This window comes from Triturus cristatus, chromosome 7, assembly GCF_964204655.1.
Source record: "Triturus cristatus chromosome 7, aTriCri1.1, whole genome shotgun sequence".
NCBI classification, from domain to species: Eukaryota; Metazoa; Chordata; class Amphibia; order Caudata; family Salamandridae; genus Triturus; species Triturus cristatus.
Window position 1 is genome coordinate 1,692,419,691 of NC_140590.1, and position 16,470 is coordinate 1,692,436,160.

Below are 16,470 nucleotides of genomic sequence, written 5' to 3' on the forward strand. Positions count from 1 at the left end.
CTTTTCTGGGTACCCATACGCCCTGCCACATTTCAAGAGTCAGCATAGCCGTGAGACGCTGATTAAATGATCGCGCCTCTCTGTGAAGTCACGGACTGCAGTTGGCAGCAGCACCTTGCCGTCCTTGGTTGAGGTGGTCACGAGGCGTTCCAATCCCTTGGAGCAACAACTGTACAATCGCCAGTAAAGCCTCGAACACTTGTAGGGAGGGTCCTCCTAGTGTGCTACTGGCAAGCACGCAATATATCACAGGAGAGATCACTTTTTTGGCAAGTAACCGGATGTACATATATATATATATAATGTTGTGTGAGCAAGGCAGGAAGTGCCGAAACGCGTATCAGCAGAGATTTCAATAAACAAGAAACCCATTGTTTGATCCAGCTCCTGTGTAGGTGTCCATTTCTTAATTGAAGGAATTGCAGTTGGAGTTGATATATAGTTTTAAAATATTACCTGGTAGACGCCATCCCACCCAACAAAAGAGGAGGGAACAGGGAGAAAGCCCTCAGATGTTTGGACACACATTATATTCGACGCCTCGTCAGGGGTAGTAAGCGCTATACAAATGCAATTACAATACAATTACAATACAATATTCTAAATTTCAACTCCAAACAGCCACATGGCCTGAATGCCACAGAGGAACTGTACACATGTCTTTAGGTTGGCAACTGGGAAATGAAAGTCAGAAGTAGGTGGCAAGTACTTAACAACTAATACCAACATGAAACTACTTAAGATAAAGATGTACCGCCAGGCCACTCCCAATAATTTTAATTTTCTACACGGTTTAAATAGGTTTTAATATATTTACACTTGAGGTCCATTTTTGCACTTAGTACTTTTTTATAAATTATTATGCACTAAGCACCTTTTTCATCATAGGCATACAACTAGGATGTTTACACCGACAGTACTGTATTTAGATTAGCACTTTAGATCAGCCATTGACAAATTGGTATTTACACCGAGATAAATTCGTCAATTGGGCAAAATCAAGGGACATATCAAATTTTACATAGTGGATGTTTTATTTGAGTCTTTTATTGCTTTTTATACAGTACAGTGAAATCTGTTCGGGTTTTAAGGCTTTTTAAGGTTTTATTGTATTAACGGTTGATTATTTTATGAGTTTCATTTAATGTATCAACTTTGGTATTTATACCTGAATGTAAGTTATATTCAGGAACCTACTAATGCATGACTACATCATTACGCTCTTGTTTATGTCAATGATTGCACTTGTCACTTTAAGAAAAAAAGAGAAAAGAACAGGTACTCATAAAAAAATGGTATATAAACTAACCTGTCACGTCAAGTGATCAAGACCCCCGGGGGTTGAAACGCGTCATGGCTGTTTGTGGAAAGAGCAAATAAACTTGGATACTGCACCAAACTGTGGTCCGTGCTCCGGTAATTTTGAGGGGATAGCTAAAGGAATGGCGGAGTGTCTTTTGATATATATATATATGTAAAGTGTGTTTATTTCATCAACACTAGGTCTAACGTGTTTCGGAGTTAACGGCACTCCTTCTACACGGGCCCGTGAAGAAGGAGTGCCGTTAACTCCGAAACGCGTCGGACCTAGTGTTGATGAAATAAACACACTTTGTATTTGAGGCCACGGCTCCAGTGTTGTTTCTTTCGCCTTTAATGGAGGAGTTTGACGCAGTGGTTTTTCGTGGATAATTGGGGGTGGCTACCCCTGCCGTGTGCCCGCCGAAAAAAAGAGGCTTGGGAACAGCCAGATACTGTGGTAGATATATATATATGTGCACACATTTGCAAGGCTCTGCAAAACCGGAACAGGCCAGATATAGACTTAAGACTAAAGGTTCTCGTCCTACTTTTATGTCTTGCGTGTCCCGGTTTATGCTTCTCAAAATCTGGTCACCCTAGGAAAGAGTAGGTAAAGCAATGTTAGGCGGCCCCTGTCCACTCAACTTCTCAGCCAAATATTTGCCTTTGCTGACCCACCTCCCTTTGGTAACGCTGCCAATAGTTTTTTTTTCTCCTCCTGCTCATACAAGCTGCCTTTTCTATTTTCCCCTGTTATGCACTTTGGTCTGAGCGAATGTTTGATCTGTTTTTCAACTTTTTTACGCCCATGGTTGCCAGTAATACCCCTCTCCCCAGGCCTAGAGAGGGTATTTCTGCTGCGTTCTATAATGAGGTAAGCTTGTCGAGTTTGTTTACTCCTGGATTTCGATTCACCATGTTCTGCCTGGGGAGTGGGTCGGCCAGAGGGGGAGGGGGTTATTGAGACACTGAGGTGGGGGTGGGTGTAGAGGCCACATGACTGCTGCAAAATCTTATCAAAGAGGCTCAGATCAACTACACTTATTTGGGGACTGCTTCTGTGTGGATAGGCGGGCGACAAGTATCCAAAATGGTTTCACCCAAAATTAACATGTCCCCCGCAGTGTTTTTCTCCATTCAGATTCCAGAGCAGCAGGATTTGGGTTTTGCTTCAAAGGTCTGGACTCTGCTCTTGATCCTGGTCCTTGCCCTGCATTTTTTGCCCTGTGATAGAACTTGGGGAACATGTTTCCGACTTCTGAGGTTCGGCACAAGTTTGGGTTTTGTTACAATTATGTGCAATTTAATGCACGGCCCCCTTCGCTCAGCACCGCTGCTTTTAATAGCTTATTATAAGACATGAAATGTAGTTTAAATACTCCGTTCTTAGGTCTGGGATAAAGCCACTGCTTGCCGGAAGTGTCGTTTGCATATTGGACAGTCTGCCATTTGCTGTTTGAAGTGTCAATCATCAGGAGTGATGGGATTTTGTGGCTTTATATGGAGGGGGAATACAACGAGGCAAAGAAGCCCACCTCCAGCCACCACCAATCACCACACTGCGCGCAGTCCCTCAAGGGAGGTGCAGAATGTGGGCTGTAGACAGCACAAAGCCCATAGAGGGTAACTGGAGCAGCATGTATGGTGCTCTGCACTGAAGGAGCATATGAAGTGCAGTCACCCGCACTGAGCGCCACCTGAACCGCAGGTGTGCCACTGTCCGCGGAACCAGAGTCTCATCCGGGAGACCTGACGCCTGAACTGGACACTTACTGTGGAACAGAGCTGTCCGGAGTCGCGCCAAGGGATCCTGTGGCAGCTGAAAGTGCCCCCCCCCCCCCAGGGGTTCTGGCGTATCTTACATTATGGCAGTCTTCTCACTACCCTCTGGAGGTTGCCCCCGACCTGATCATTGGAGCTATCAGGTCTTGCTCCAGGATGGGGATTTCTAGCATTACTGCCTGCTCCTGCCCAGGTGCCCTAATGGCTTTATAACTCCCCCCCCCCTCAACCCTCCCTCCAGTGGCCACATAAAGAAGAGTCCATTGTGCGGCTCATGGAGCTGGTGTGTGACAGAGCTGAGCAGCAGTGGCCCATGACATCAGCGCGAGGGTGGTCACCCGCTCCGGCTCTCACCCGCTTCTGAGTTTGGACCAGACGGGTTCACTCCACTTGTGCCAGATAGGTCTGGGGCGGCCAGTGTGCCACTTTCCACCTAGCTGCCGGGTATTGGGATTAGAGGGATAATAGTAGAGGCCATATTGGGTTGGTTTCAATGCTGGCATTGGTCGGCCATTGAAGGGGCAATCTGGAAGTGGGGAAATGGACTCACTCACGCCCATGTGCACCTATGCATCAACATGTTTAAACTATTCCATACCTGCACATTTCCCAATGCCTGAATCAAGGGTTGGCAAGGTGGCAGTTGTTGATGGCATGTATCGAGGCAGGTATGAAGCATCAGAACAGGTGTAGCTGGTATGACCAGGTTTGAGGGAAGTTTGTGAGTTCAGCTGAGGTCAGGTGTGAGGGCAGTTGGTGTGTTTAGTTGTTGATGTGTGTACGAAGAACTCTGGTGAGGGAGTCGAGGTCAGGTGTGAGGGCAATTGGTGAGGAAATTGATAAGTAAAGGTGTGAGGGAAACTGGTGAGCGCAGGTGCGTGAGTTCTGGTTAGCCTGGTCTGCCTCTGTTTTCACCCTCTCTTTGGTGAGTTTAGTGTTTTCTCATGTATCATGAACAACGTCCACATTTCAAGTTTCTGCGCTCCTTTTAGGTCTGGTATGAAGACAGCTTTAGCTCTCTGCCAGAACTTATGTAATGAATGACACAGAGCGCCAGCAGAAGTCATGGTGACCCACATTTTCTCACCAGAGACCCTGCTTTTTCACATTGATCATTTCAAGCAGAAGTGTCCCAAGGCGATAAGTTCACAGTGGTGAATTTGTGAGTGGTTTGGACTAAAAGTGATGTGGGTAAACAAGTCTGTTAAAGTAAGTGTCCCATTGAGAATATCCTATAGTGACATTCTGCTTCCAGAACAGAGATTCACACCAGTGTAGTACTCATGCCAGTTGTGTGTGACTGTGCATAGAGGTGTGGAACTCACATTGAATGAGTGAGACAATGAGAAGAGACCCAGGTCCAATGAGTGAGACTGCTCTCCTAGGAGAGATACCTGTACCCAAGGACGGACACGGTGCATCAGGACTAGCAGGGCTCGAGTCGGGGAACCACGCGGGTGGACGGCGTCCCCCCACTTATTTTACCGGGAGCTCGATAACTGGAGCAAATGGAGCCACACATTCACTCTTTGGCCTCTCTGAGGCGAGATCGGAGCTCATTCAGAATGCTGCTCAAGCGCTGGCTTCTCTAAGGGGTGAGCGAGGGGAGGCAACGAGTCTGATGGTGCGAGCCACCTTTCTTGACGTCACTTCCTGTCATATCGTCAGCGTCCCCCCACTTCTTTTTTAGGTCTCGCCTACGCAGCACGCATGCGGTGCATAGGAAAGAGACCTGTAGCCATCGATTGCCTTTTCAAGGCTAAAACGTGCACGCGTTCCATTGCCTTCAATGGCAACGCGTGCACTTGTGGCAATTGCCTTGCGGGAGCGAGCGCCACCATATGGTAGCAATTATCGCTCTCGCAAGGGAATAGCGCAGCCCCCCTCCTTCCCCCCTGCGGCCCGTGAGGCGCGCGCGCTCCTCCCCCTGCTGCCAGCAGCCTGCCTCGCTTATTTTTTTTTAACTTTGAGCGCGACACGCGTGCGGCCAATGCTTGTTGGTATTGAGCGTTAAACATGGGTCTATAGAGGGGTGGATGTCGGCACAGTTTGATTCTACACGTTGCACATGGCTGGGGATAATGTGGTACCCCGCAGTTTAGAAAGGTGGCATGCATTTCATCAAACAATGAGGGACACAGGGATCCAAGAACGAGACTCACACACGTGCGGCTCAGACCCAACGTGTGAGATTGGCCACAAGCCGGTGAGGCTGCTGTTCCCGGGTGTTGCCTCTCTGCCCCTAGTTCTTTCATCACTTGCCCTATGCCTCGGCCCCATCAACTCCTGTCCGTTTATGCAGCTGAGGCCTCCTGCAAAGTCCACCTTTCCGTAAATGGAGCCAGTAATACAAGTCGTTTAATGTAATAGATGGATGCATGCATGAATGAAGACCTAAATATAGAGAGATCTAAAACCATCCAAAAGTAGCATGCCTAGTAAATTCGTCTCGGCCGTGCTCTTCCTCTTCTAGCCCAGGGTGGCTCTGGTTGTCTTGGTCCTGACACAATCCTTATTCATAAACCTTTAAAATTGCTATTTGTTGATTTTTTTATATAATGCTTTCCTATACTTGGAGACGGATGGGGCGTGGTGGTGGTGGGAGCGGGTGTGGATGTGATCATGAAACCTCTGCCTCACCTGCACCCTCTCTGTGTGGAGTGTGTCCTTCTCTAGGTCTTCCGTCTTCCTTCTACTCTGCTCATGGGCGGTGGCATCTGGTGGGCCTGAGACTTCCCACAGAGAGTTGCCATCACCCGCCAATCAAGACACTTGCCATTGGAGTCAAAATGAGTCCTGGAACCTCACCACACCCGGACCTTACCCAGGCAACCCGCAGCATGCCCTGAGTGATGCAGGAGAGATGCTGCCTCACTCACACGAGGTTCTGCAGGTGAGTACCACGAAGAACCCAAGCTGTCCGTCCATCTCTTTGTATGGAGCTCATCCTGCTGTCTGTCCACGTGTAGCAACCATGCTCACAATGGCAATCATTACTTTATTGCAGGGTTCTCCAGAGTCGGTCTGGAGGCCCAGATCCATGCCAGATGTTTAAGATATGTACATTTACCTAAATGTGGATATGCTAAAAATCTGTCATTTATCCTGCCCTCCAGGACCGACTTTGGAGAGCCCTGCATTATTGTGTGATTTCACCAGAAATGGTGACCTTGGATGAAGTAAGGCACATTGAAATTTTAGATGTTTCAGGACCCAAAATGGTCAGATGAGAAGACTCAGAGACACCAGGCCTCTCACAGAAGCCTAAGGGGTTGCCCAGAATAGCGTTTCCCCATCTCCCTACGCACCCCCCTCAGCGGTCCGGGAGCATGCATTGTGCTCCTTGGAGCCACAAGCGTGCATTGAGCGCGCTGGCATACCAAAACCCCAGGGGGCCCCCCTGCAAGTTAATGGTGGGGGGTTCCATTACCCATTCCCTAATTGCCGCATTTCCTGAATGTCTGATTTGTTTGCTGCTAGCTTGCCGTAGGGGGGACTCTTGTAGGTGAACGGTGTGGGTGCGCCCATGCGTGAGGGCTGCTGGGCATCCCTTATCCCCTGCTTGAGTACCCATCACCCACCCCCGGCTTGCTACTGGACTGGCAGTTCCGCATACACTTTCCGCCAGCTCCGAAGGTATAGGTTCCAGTCTATTTGGATAGATTTTTTTTTGTTGCAGATTTATATAGCGCAAACTCGACACGAAGGTATTGGAGCACTTTACATGAGCACAGGTTACCTTACACAAGGGCACATTCATTTTTTTTTTAGGCACGGGGAGATTAAGTGATTTCCCCAGAATCACAGGACGTGGATGCGACCCCAAGGGTCGAACCTTGGTTTCCCAGCTCCAAAGTCGTCAGTCTAGCCACAGACCGCAGCCTCTCCACAATTGAACGGGTGGCGGGTCCCCCCTACACACCTCTTCCATATAAACCAATCTTTTTCCATTTCCTGGTGGTGGCTTCCATATAGGATAACACAAGACGAGTAATATTGCTTTTTCTTCTTTCATTTGCCATTTTCCAGTTTTGTGCTTTTTCTTTAATGTTCTTGTTCTTATTTTTTCTTTTCTCTGATGTTTTCATTTTCCAACTCCTTGAATTCCCTAGAAACACCAAGGAGCGCCTGCTTGGGAAGGGAATCCCCGCCATTTCATTCCCACTGCCGATCTCTTGATTCAGTCAGAAAGGGGCCAGACCAGGAATGGGCACAATCAGGCATCCGGTAAGTGGGTGACCGATTAACACCGTTGCTCCTCTCTCAAACATATAACAAATCAAGGGAGCAACCAGAACATTAATATAACCCCCTTTTTGGTCCATACTTCAAATGGCATCGGGTGAGCGAAGGGAGTAAGCCCTACCCACACTAAACGAGGTCCCTTCATCCCACCTTCTGACCATCTTTCTCTTCATCCTTTAAGCCATTCACACACCCCTTCATCTATCCATCTTTTCACGCTTCCATCCATCTATCTGTTCACCATCCCATCCATTCTTCCTTTACTATTCTGGCTATCCCCCATTCAACATTACCATCTTCCATCCATCCTTCTATCCTTCCACCCACACTGCCCGCCAGTTACCCATCCTTTTCCCAACAATTCATTTTTAACCACCTATCATTTCACCCTCCTTTTATCGATTCACCCATCCACCCATCCATCCATCCAGACTTTCATTCATCGAGCCACCATTCATCCAGACTTTCATCATTCCCGCCATTCATTCTTTCACCAACCCATGCAAATGTTGTTTCACACTTGATCCATCAGTCCTTTCACCCTTGCATCCATCAGTCCTTTCACTCTTCATCCATCAGTCCTTTCACCCTTCATCCATCAGTCCTTTCACCCTTGCGTCCATCAGTCCTTTCACCCTTCGTCCAACGGTCCTTTCACCCTTGAGTCCATCAGTCCTTTCACTCTTGAGCCATCAGTCTTTTCACCTTTGCGTCCATCAGTCCTTTCACCCTTCATCCATCAGTCCTTTCACCCTTCATCCATCAGTCCTTTCACCCTTCATCCATCAGTCCTTTCACCCTTGCGTCCATCAATCCTTTCACCCTTCATCCATCAGTCCTTTCACCCTTGCGTCCATCAGTCTCTTACCCTTTGCGTCCATCAATCCGTTCACCCTTCATCCATCAGTCATTTCACCCTTGCGTCCATCAGTCCTTTCACTCTTCATCCATCAGTCTTTTCACCCTTCATTCATCAGTCCTTTCACTCTTCATCCATCAGTCATTTCATCCTTGCATCCATCAGTCCTTTCACTCTTCATCCATCAGTCTTTTCACCCTTCATTCATCAGTCCTTTCACTCTTCATCCATCAGTCCTTTCACCCTTTGTCCATCAGTCCTTTCACCCTTGCGTCCATCTGTCCTTTCACTCTTGATCCATCAGTCTTTTCACCTTTGCGTCCATCAGTCCTTTCACCCTTCATCCATCAGTCCTTTCACCCTTCATCCATCAGTCCTTTCACCCTTGCGTCCATCAATCCTTTCACCCTTCATCCATCAGTCCTTTCACCCTTGCGTCCATCAGTCTTGCACCCTTGCGTCCATCAATCCTTTCACCCTTCATCCATCAGTCCTTTCACCCTTCATCCATCAGTCCTTTCACCCTTGCATCCATCAGTCCTTTCACCCTTCATCCATCAGTCCTTTCACCCTCATCCATCAGTCCTTTCACCCTTCGTCCATCAGTCCATTCACTCTTCATCCATCAGTCCTATCACCCTTCATCCATCAGTCCTTTCACCCTTTCGTCCATCAGTCCTTTAACCCTTCATCCATCAGTCCTTTCACCCTTGCGTCCATCAGTCCTTTCACTCTTGATCCATCAGTCCTTTCACCCTTGCGTCCATCAGTCCTTTCACCCTTGCATCCATCAGTCCTTTCACCCTTCATGCAGCAGTCTTTTCACCCTTGCGTCCATCAGTCCTTTCACCCTTGCGTCCATCAGTCCTTTCTCTCTTGATCCATCAGTCCTTTCACCCTTCGTCCATCAGTCCTTTCACCCTTCATCCATCAGCCCTTTCACCCTTGCGTCCATCAGTCCTTTCACCCTTGCGTCCATCAGTCCTTTCACCCTTGCGTCCATCAGTCCTTTCACTCTTGATCCATCAGTCCTTTCACCCTTCATCCATCAGTCCTTTCACCCTTGCGTCCATCAGTCCTTTCACCCTTACGTCCATCAGTCCTTTCACCCTTCATTCATCAGTCCTTTCAGCCTTGCGTCCATCAGTCCTTTCACCCTTGCGTCCATCAGTCCTTTCACTCTTGATCCATCAGTCCTTTCACCCTTGCGTCCATCAGTCCTTTCACCCTTGCGTCCATCAGTCCTTTCACCCTTGCGTCCATCAGTCCTTTCACCCTTGCGTCCATCAGTCCTTTCACCCTTCATCCATCAGTCCTTTCACCCTTGCGTCCATCTTTTAATTATTTTGGCTCTTCCTTGGTGTCATGGTTTCTTTCTTCTTTTCATATGTCCTTCACTCTTCCTTACAGCCCTCTCATCGCACACTCAGTAGTTTGTGGTCCCAAGTGCAAGGAAGGAAATGGGCCCCATCTAGAAACAGGGTCAGGGGGTCCTTCAGGCTTCTGGACCCAAGTGCCACTACTCCTGCCGCAGTCATTGAGGCTACCCCCAGCACACTCTTTCCCTCTCTTTCTCTCATAATTCCACCTTGCTCTGATTGGCTGCGCACCCCTGACCTCTCATAGTTATTCCTTATTTAAATAATTATAGGTGTCAACCTCCCCCACCCCCATTTAAGCTGTCAAAACAGTGGGTTCAAAACACCACTGCTACAAATCCTTTATGAAAGTAACCGGGGGCGTGGCTTCAGGGGGGCGACACCCTCCTAATAAATGTATTCTCTAGTAAGTAGTTGGCTGCTGGTTCTTTCAGTCGGGTCTGGTGCGGTGGATGTTGGATTTTACCTACATTTTTACATGCACACAACATGCACACACAGATAAATACACATACACTCTCTCTCACTCTATTAAAGTTCTTAAAACTGCATTTTACAACATATTGTCTTATAAGTAACCCTAACAATCTGCACTGCTCATGGCTGCCACCAGTTCTCTAATTTTGGTACAATCACTCACAGGCTAACCAACATTTGTGTACACTTTTAAAAAGTGTTTAAAGTGTTTAACTAATTATATATTCAAATTCCTTTTAGAATCTCAGTATTTATCTGTGATAATTGTGCAAAGATATGTATCTTGTGGCCAGAATTACTCGCATGCTCGTCACAAAAACTGGTTGCAACCAGTATTTTGGCAACAAATATGGAATTTTTTCGAACCGACCTATGTACAAATATGTGGCTTGATAACAGTTGCTATCCAACACCCCTAATTAATATTCATTAGATATTTTTACATTGTGACTCAGTCTGATTGGTCACAATCACAGGAATGGTTGCTTGTAAAGGTCAGCAGACCACCATGTCCGTGATTGTTTTTAAATAAATATATATATTTGTTTAAAATGCAAATGGGCTGTTTTCAAGAAAAGAAATTCTGGACCACACCTGCTCCCCTAGAAACCTTTTTCGCAATTCAGAAAGGGCAAAAGGGTCCAAAGGGGCCACCTTGCCTTTCACAAATGAGTTACCACCACAACTTGGGAGTCAATAACTTTTCAATGGTTTACAACCAGAATTGCGCTCCCAGACCAATGATAAATATGGTACGGGGTCGCACCTTGGAAGAGACCCCAAAGCTGGCATGCTTTGTGTTCCCTTGTTGCTAATTTTAGTTGACCCAGCTGTGAAGTTTGCTCCTCCACTAGTCTGAGAAATTTAGTGGATGTGACAAGGAACACAGTTCCCCACACCATGAATGAAAAGGATATTGCAAGACACCGCAAAGTAGCGTGACCTTTGACCTGAACTTGGCCTTTGGCCTCATTCCTCTTGATGGTCATAGAGCTTCTTGTGAACCTTGACCTTAAAACATCCTGTGTTTGATACTTTATCACATACATTAATTTAAATGAACAATGTAAATATAAAAGAATCCGACACACAGAAAGACAAATACATAGAAATGTTTCCAAAAAGTAAACTGCACACACACAAAAATATATATTTTTTATAGTAAAATTGCTCCATGCCTACTGTTACTGAATCACTGCATTATTATGTGAAATGAATTGTGCGAAACTGTTTATTTTTTTATTCACTTTTCTTCATTGGGTTTTACATGTCTCATACACTAAAGTAAAGCAGAGTACTACTAACATTCCAACACACATGTGCAGTTTACCAAACTTTTCAGAAGCACAAGCCACATAACTGTTGTTCACCGAATCTACATTGTCTAGAACAGGATCACGAGCCGATTTTTGAGTGGGTGGGGAAAGTCCAAGCAATAAATGCTATATGTATCTTGTCATATTTGCCAATGGTTCAAATACAGAGGTCAAACGTCAGGCTATGTCTTCTGACAAATAGCTGCTTATTCTTTTAACATGGGATTGGTGTTAACTTTTCAGTCTCTGGCTGCAAAGTGAGAGGAGTTTGTAAAGTCAATGATGTGACAATCTTGCTGGAGTACATGGAGTGTGAAAGGAAATGCTGTAGGATGTTGTGTTGTTGTTTGTAATTCTGAAGTGTGCTGCAACCAGAGATTTGAATGGGTTCAAAACAAATGAAATCACTCTTCTTGGTGGTGCACCAATGTTAAATATTCACAGAAACCTGATTCCCACACATTATCATTTGAGTGCTAAATATTGTTATCAGTAAAACTGTATGTCTGTGCAAAGTTAATGGTCATTTGAATGGAAAGACTGCTGCCTGTACATGTCAATGCACTACCACACGATGATTTAGGTACATTAAAAAATTGCCCGCCTCCTATCTATTAAAGGTAGGTGGGACGCGGAAGATTGTCATTCTAAGAAGTGGGTCGTGGTTCTAGAGCGTTTGGGAACCACTGGTCTGGAAGCTTGTAGCATAGGTAGTGACTCTTTGGACAGTATCATGATGAGATGAGCAGGCACACCTCATCATGGTGCATCCCCTGGTAGAGTTCCTACTTTTTATTTACACTGGTCTCTCCTACATCTGCCCCCTCTATTTGACGTTAGGCTTCCTGCAGGCGACTGCGGTCATCATAGTGTTCACCCCTGCGGTAGAGAAGTACTTTTTCCACAGCAATGTTAGGACGCTATGTACTTGTGATTGGCACATTATCTGGTGAAAAGGTGACAATATAGTGTAAACACCGTTATAAACACCTGATCGAGGGACTCACAAGAGAATGCATTAGGATTCTTTGACAATCACATAGCCAGTTCCTTGACCTTTCTATGTGGTGACTTCTTTTTACTTGGATTTTTAAACTTTTTGATGGGGCCTATGTTTTATAATACATTCTTCTCAAAGTGCCTGAGTCAGCTGTTTTTAATTGTATATACATCATTTTCAGCTTTTTACCTTTGCCCCACGTGATCACTTTCAAGCGCACAAATAATTACATTTTTCAGCTTAATTGGGATGTTTTGACTGGTTGACATGCATTTCGTTGTACACCTATTTGTATGTGCTTGATTGTTTTTTGAAGACTAATTTCCTGGACCATATACACCTACTCTTTTACTGCTTAGATATTGGTTATTCAGGCATACTTTAGGAAAGGGTTCCACTCTCTGCCTTGTTCTACCATGATTAGTTCTTGATACTTTGCAGATATATGTATTTTGCTAATAAGTGAACAAGATATTTTTGGTTGTCTTTTTTCTTCAGTAGGTTGCGGGCAGGCTGCCGGGCCCATGACCGCGCATGCCCGGATCATGGGTGGAGCAGAGGCGCAGGCAGGTAGCTTCCCATGGCAGGTCCTGCTGAGTGTCAATGGACGGGCAGCTGGGGCGTTGGTTGCTGACCGCTGGATCTTAACGGTCGCCCACATACTCCGCCCAAAGATGGCTCCCAGAGAGGGGGCGCATGACACCAAACAGCAAATTTGGGCATACCTTGGCGACACCGATGTCAAGAAAATGGTACAGCTTGGATTCCATGAGGTGGAACGTGTCGTTGTCCACCCTGAGTACAAGGACGATGCCAATGACTTCCGCCATGACATTGCCCTCATAAAACTAAAGCGGCCCGTTGTCTATGACAAAAACATATCACCAGTCTGCCTTCCAAAACCAGGGAACATTGCCTTCTATTCACCGGGCCGGCTAGGCTATGTGTCTGGACATGGAGAAATGGAGAAACAGAGGCTGCTGAATACGCTAAGGTATATACAGGTGCCCGTGGTAGATCCAGATACTTGTGCAGCATCTGTGAAGAACAAGACCATCTATGACCTGCCCACTATTGTGGACGAGCACATGTTCTGCGCTGGGTATCCTGAGGGAGGAAGAGATGCTTGCATGGGGGATAGCGGAGCAGCCTTTGTTGTTTTTGACAAGGAAAGAGAGGCATGGGTGGTGACAGGTCTGGTGTCCTGGAGCATCGGGTGTGGTACGCCCAATCAGTATGGATTTTACACTAAGGTGGCCAGCTTGAAGTATTTCGGGGTTCCCAAGGCCTACACGCTCCAGAGATTACCCACATACACAAAAGAACTGTTGGCACGGAAGCTGTAAAAGGCAAAGAACAAGTTTATTAAGACCCCATGGGGTGGTGGTACACTCAAACAACACCCTTCGGTATTGCAAAAGGTATCACACCGAACACTGGTGTGACCCTGTTTATATACAATTTTGGGGCAATAAAAGATAGGCGGCACAAGTTAAGACGCAGTTTTAGAGACATACATAGTCATGTTTTGGAATACTGCCAGCTCATTGGAGGGTTTCAAACCCGCTGGTCAGTTAGCGGCACATTCCTGAAGGTATACGGGTCAGTGAGAGCTGCGCATGTGTGGCTTGACCAGTACTAAAAATATCCTGTTGCTGGGCAGATGTGAGTAATCAATGGAATGGACAAAGGACTAAAGGGCACGTCGGCCACGAGGCCGCTCAGGATCTAAGATGGCCGCCACAGTATTCAAAATGGCGTTTATCATATACAGCCAAGTTAAGGAGGACAACGTGTAGGTTCAGCTAATCGCTAACACGGACGGGCCAATTACGACAGACGACCCTTTTAGCGTTTAGCTGAATCTACCTCATAATGAACATAGTCTGGATGTTCGTCCTCGATGTCAATTAACATAATTTGTGTCACCTCCTTATGTAGCATCATTTTATCGTGGACAAGAGCTCGTCTTGATGGCAAACAGGCCGATAGGCACATTGAACATAATGCAGGACCACATTGGATACACAAACAGATGAAAAACATTGCTCCCACAAGTATACAGAAAATTGTCAATAGTTTCCAGCCCCAAGTTGCAATCATGGACCAGAACCATCCAGAAAGTGTCCAAGTTCCATTGTCCGGTTGTATTTCGGCAGCTATTTTATGCAGCTTTGAAATCGCATCATACACAGATGGAGAATTATCAGGCACGTAAACGCAACAGCTGCTTCCAATGATCCTACATGCCCCCCCACGATCAGCCAAAACAACATCCAGCACCATCCGGTTTTGGAGGGTGACAATTCTGGAAATCTGCAGTTCTTCGGTAATATTCCCCAGGGCAATAGCAGTGTCATTTGCAACAGCCTCAACAACACGTGTCAGGCGTCTGATCTTCCGACTATTCAGTGCGGCCCCCACAAAGGAGAATAGTCCCAAATTGAAATCCACATATTGTTGCAACGCAGTGTCCGTTTGATCAATGTCCTCTAGTGCAACAGTTCGCTTAACCCTGTTTAAGACAAAGTCATGGTACAGAGTATAGTCGTTGTGATACATCGGTGGGGCAATGAATACAGGAGGTAGCACAAACGATACATAACATGTGCCCAACCACCCCACTGGAAGCTGATGGTACCCCTTCGTTCCACAGATGAAGTAGGTGTTTCTGGATGAAACAAATGAAATGCCATTCGGGCTATCGAACGTGAGGGTAACGTTACATTCACTTTTCCCCACTGCAATCGTGCCCTTATTTCGGATACATAAATCAGCTTTCGTAGCAATGACATTTATAACATGAGCACTTGATACATTCACATTTCTCTGATTGCTGTATTTTCGTGGAGCAGACACATTGTCGGGCTTATACTCTTCCCATTCAAAACGTGTACCCTCAGCCCGTGGAAACCCATCCTTGTCATGGGGACATTCTTTATTTAGGCGGAAAAGCACCCCCCCTTTGGTTGGCCATCTCAAGGTAAAGAGGAGGGTGTACCAGGCATTGCAAGACCCATTATGCGAAAACGGGAGTGGAATAAGTGGGGTGCCCCCTCTCTTCTGGTGCCCAGGCAACATTCCACACACCCAGCAATTAGAGGTATTGGTCATGTTATGTGTGTGGTGAAGAATCTGAATGAAGCTGTTATTTAAATACGTTTGACGGTGACGTTCTTCATGAAAAGGCAAGGTAAAGTGAAAATGTTCAGACGGTGCCGGGGTAGTCGGCAGCAAATGTTCACGTACAGGCACCACAAGTTCGACTACCCAGGCAATAACAGCTATCACCACAATCGTGAAAACAAAAAGAAAGGCACCCAGTATTTTCTTATCTCGCGATGCCATCGATGCCATAGTTCAAGAAAGTTTTGTGCAAAGTCTCAAAGAAAACAAATCATTCACAGTTTCTCACAAATAATCTCTGATACACGTACGTGTATACCTAAAAAAAGGAAAAATGCGGTGCTGAACTCCGAGGTAGCCGTTGTTTTCTTCTCCGGGCCAAGACGGGTGTCGCTACTCTAGCAGAACTGATCCCCCCCCCTTGGAATTCCCGGTTTCCGTTTCACAAACCTGGAGCGGTTACCAACCAGTTCAAAAAGGAAAAAATCTTCTTTATCGCGGTCGTAGATTGTAGCGCTCTCTTCCAGCAGCAGCTTGGTCCGGGAAGGCTCCCTCTACTTCGGCCGACGTCACAGCTGGGCTCTTTTCTTTCTCCAAGATCTCTTTATAATCAGTAAGCACAGCAGGAGTCACCAGATCCGGAGAGACTCGGCGACAGTGAGTCGAATGCACCCACCGCTTCCTATTGGTCACTCGTACTGCGGTGCGGGTTGCCAGAAGGACCTGCTCGGGGCCCTTCCACCTGGGCTCCAGACTGCTTGCTCTTTCAAACGACCGGATCATCACACGATCCCCAGGACGAAGATCGTGGCCCTCTCCAGTAGAGTTATCAGGGAGCGCTTCTCGAACCTGTTGGTGAATGGAGAGCAAATCATTTGTTAATCGTGCCAAATAATCATTCATCATAACACAAGGCACATCATGTATTAATCGCGGCTTGGGCACTCCCCAAATATTCATGGGACGGCCAAACACCACCTCATA

The 16,470-nt window shown here is 46.5% G+C and overlaps 1 protein-coding gene across 1 annotated transcript in view; it reads left to right on the forward strand.

The window, feature by feature from the left end:
* Positions 1 to 14,796, forward strand: part of LOC146812776 (uncharacterized) — a 38,089-nt gene extending 23,293 nt beyond the window's left edge. The window contains exons 2-5 of the mRNA XM_085615199.1: positions 5,761 to 5,977; positions 7,197 to 7,311; positions 12,862 to 13,627; positions 14,556 to 14,796. Coding sequence (XP_085471325.1) covers positions 5,761 to 5,977; positions 7,197 to 7,311; positions 12,862 to 13,627; positions 14,556 to 14,796 — 1,339 coding nt within the window. The remainder of the gene's footprint in view (positions 1 to 5,760; positions 5,978 to 7,196; positions 7,312 to 12,861; positions 13,628 to 14,555) is intronic.
* The last annotated feature ends 1,674 nt before the right edge of the window (positions 14,797 to 16,470 follow it).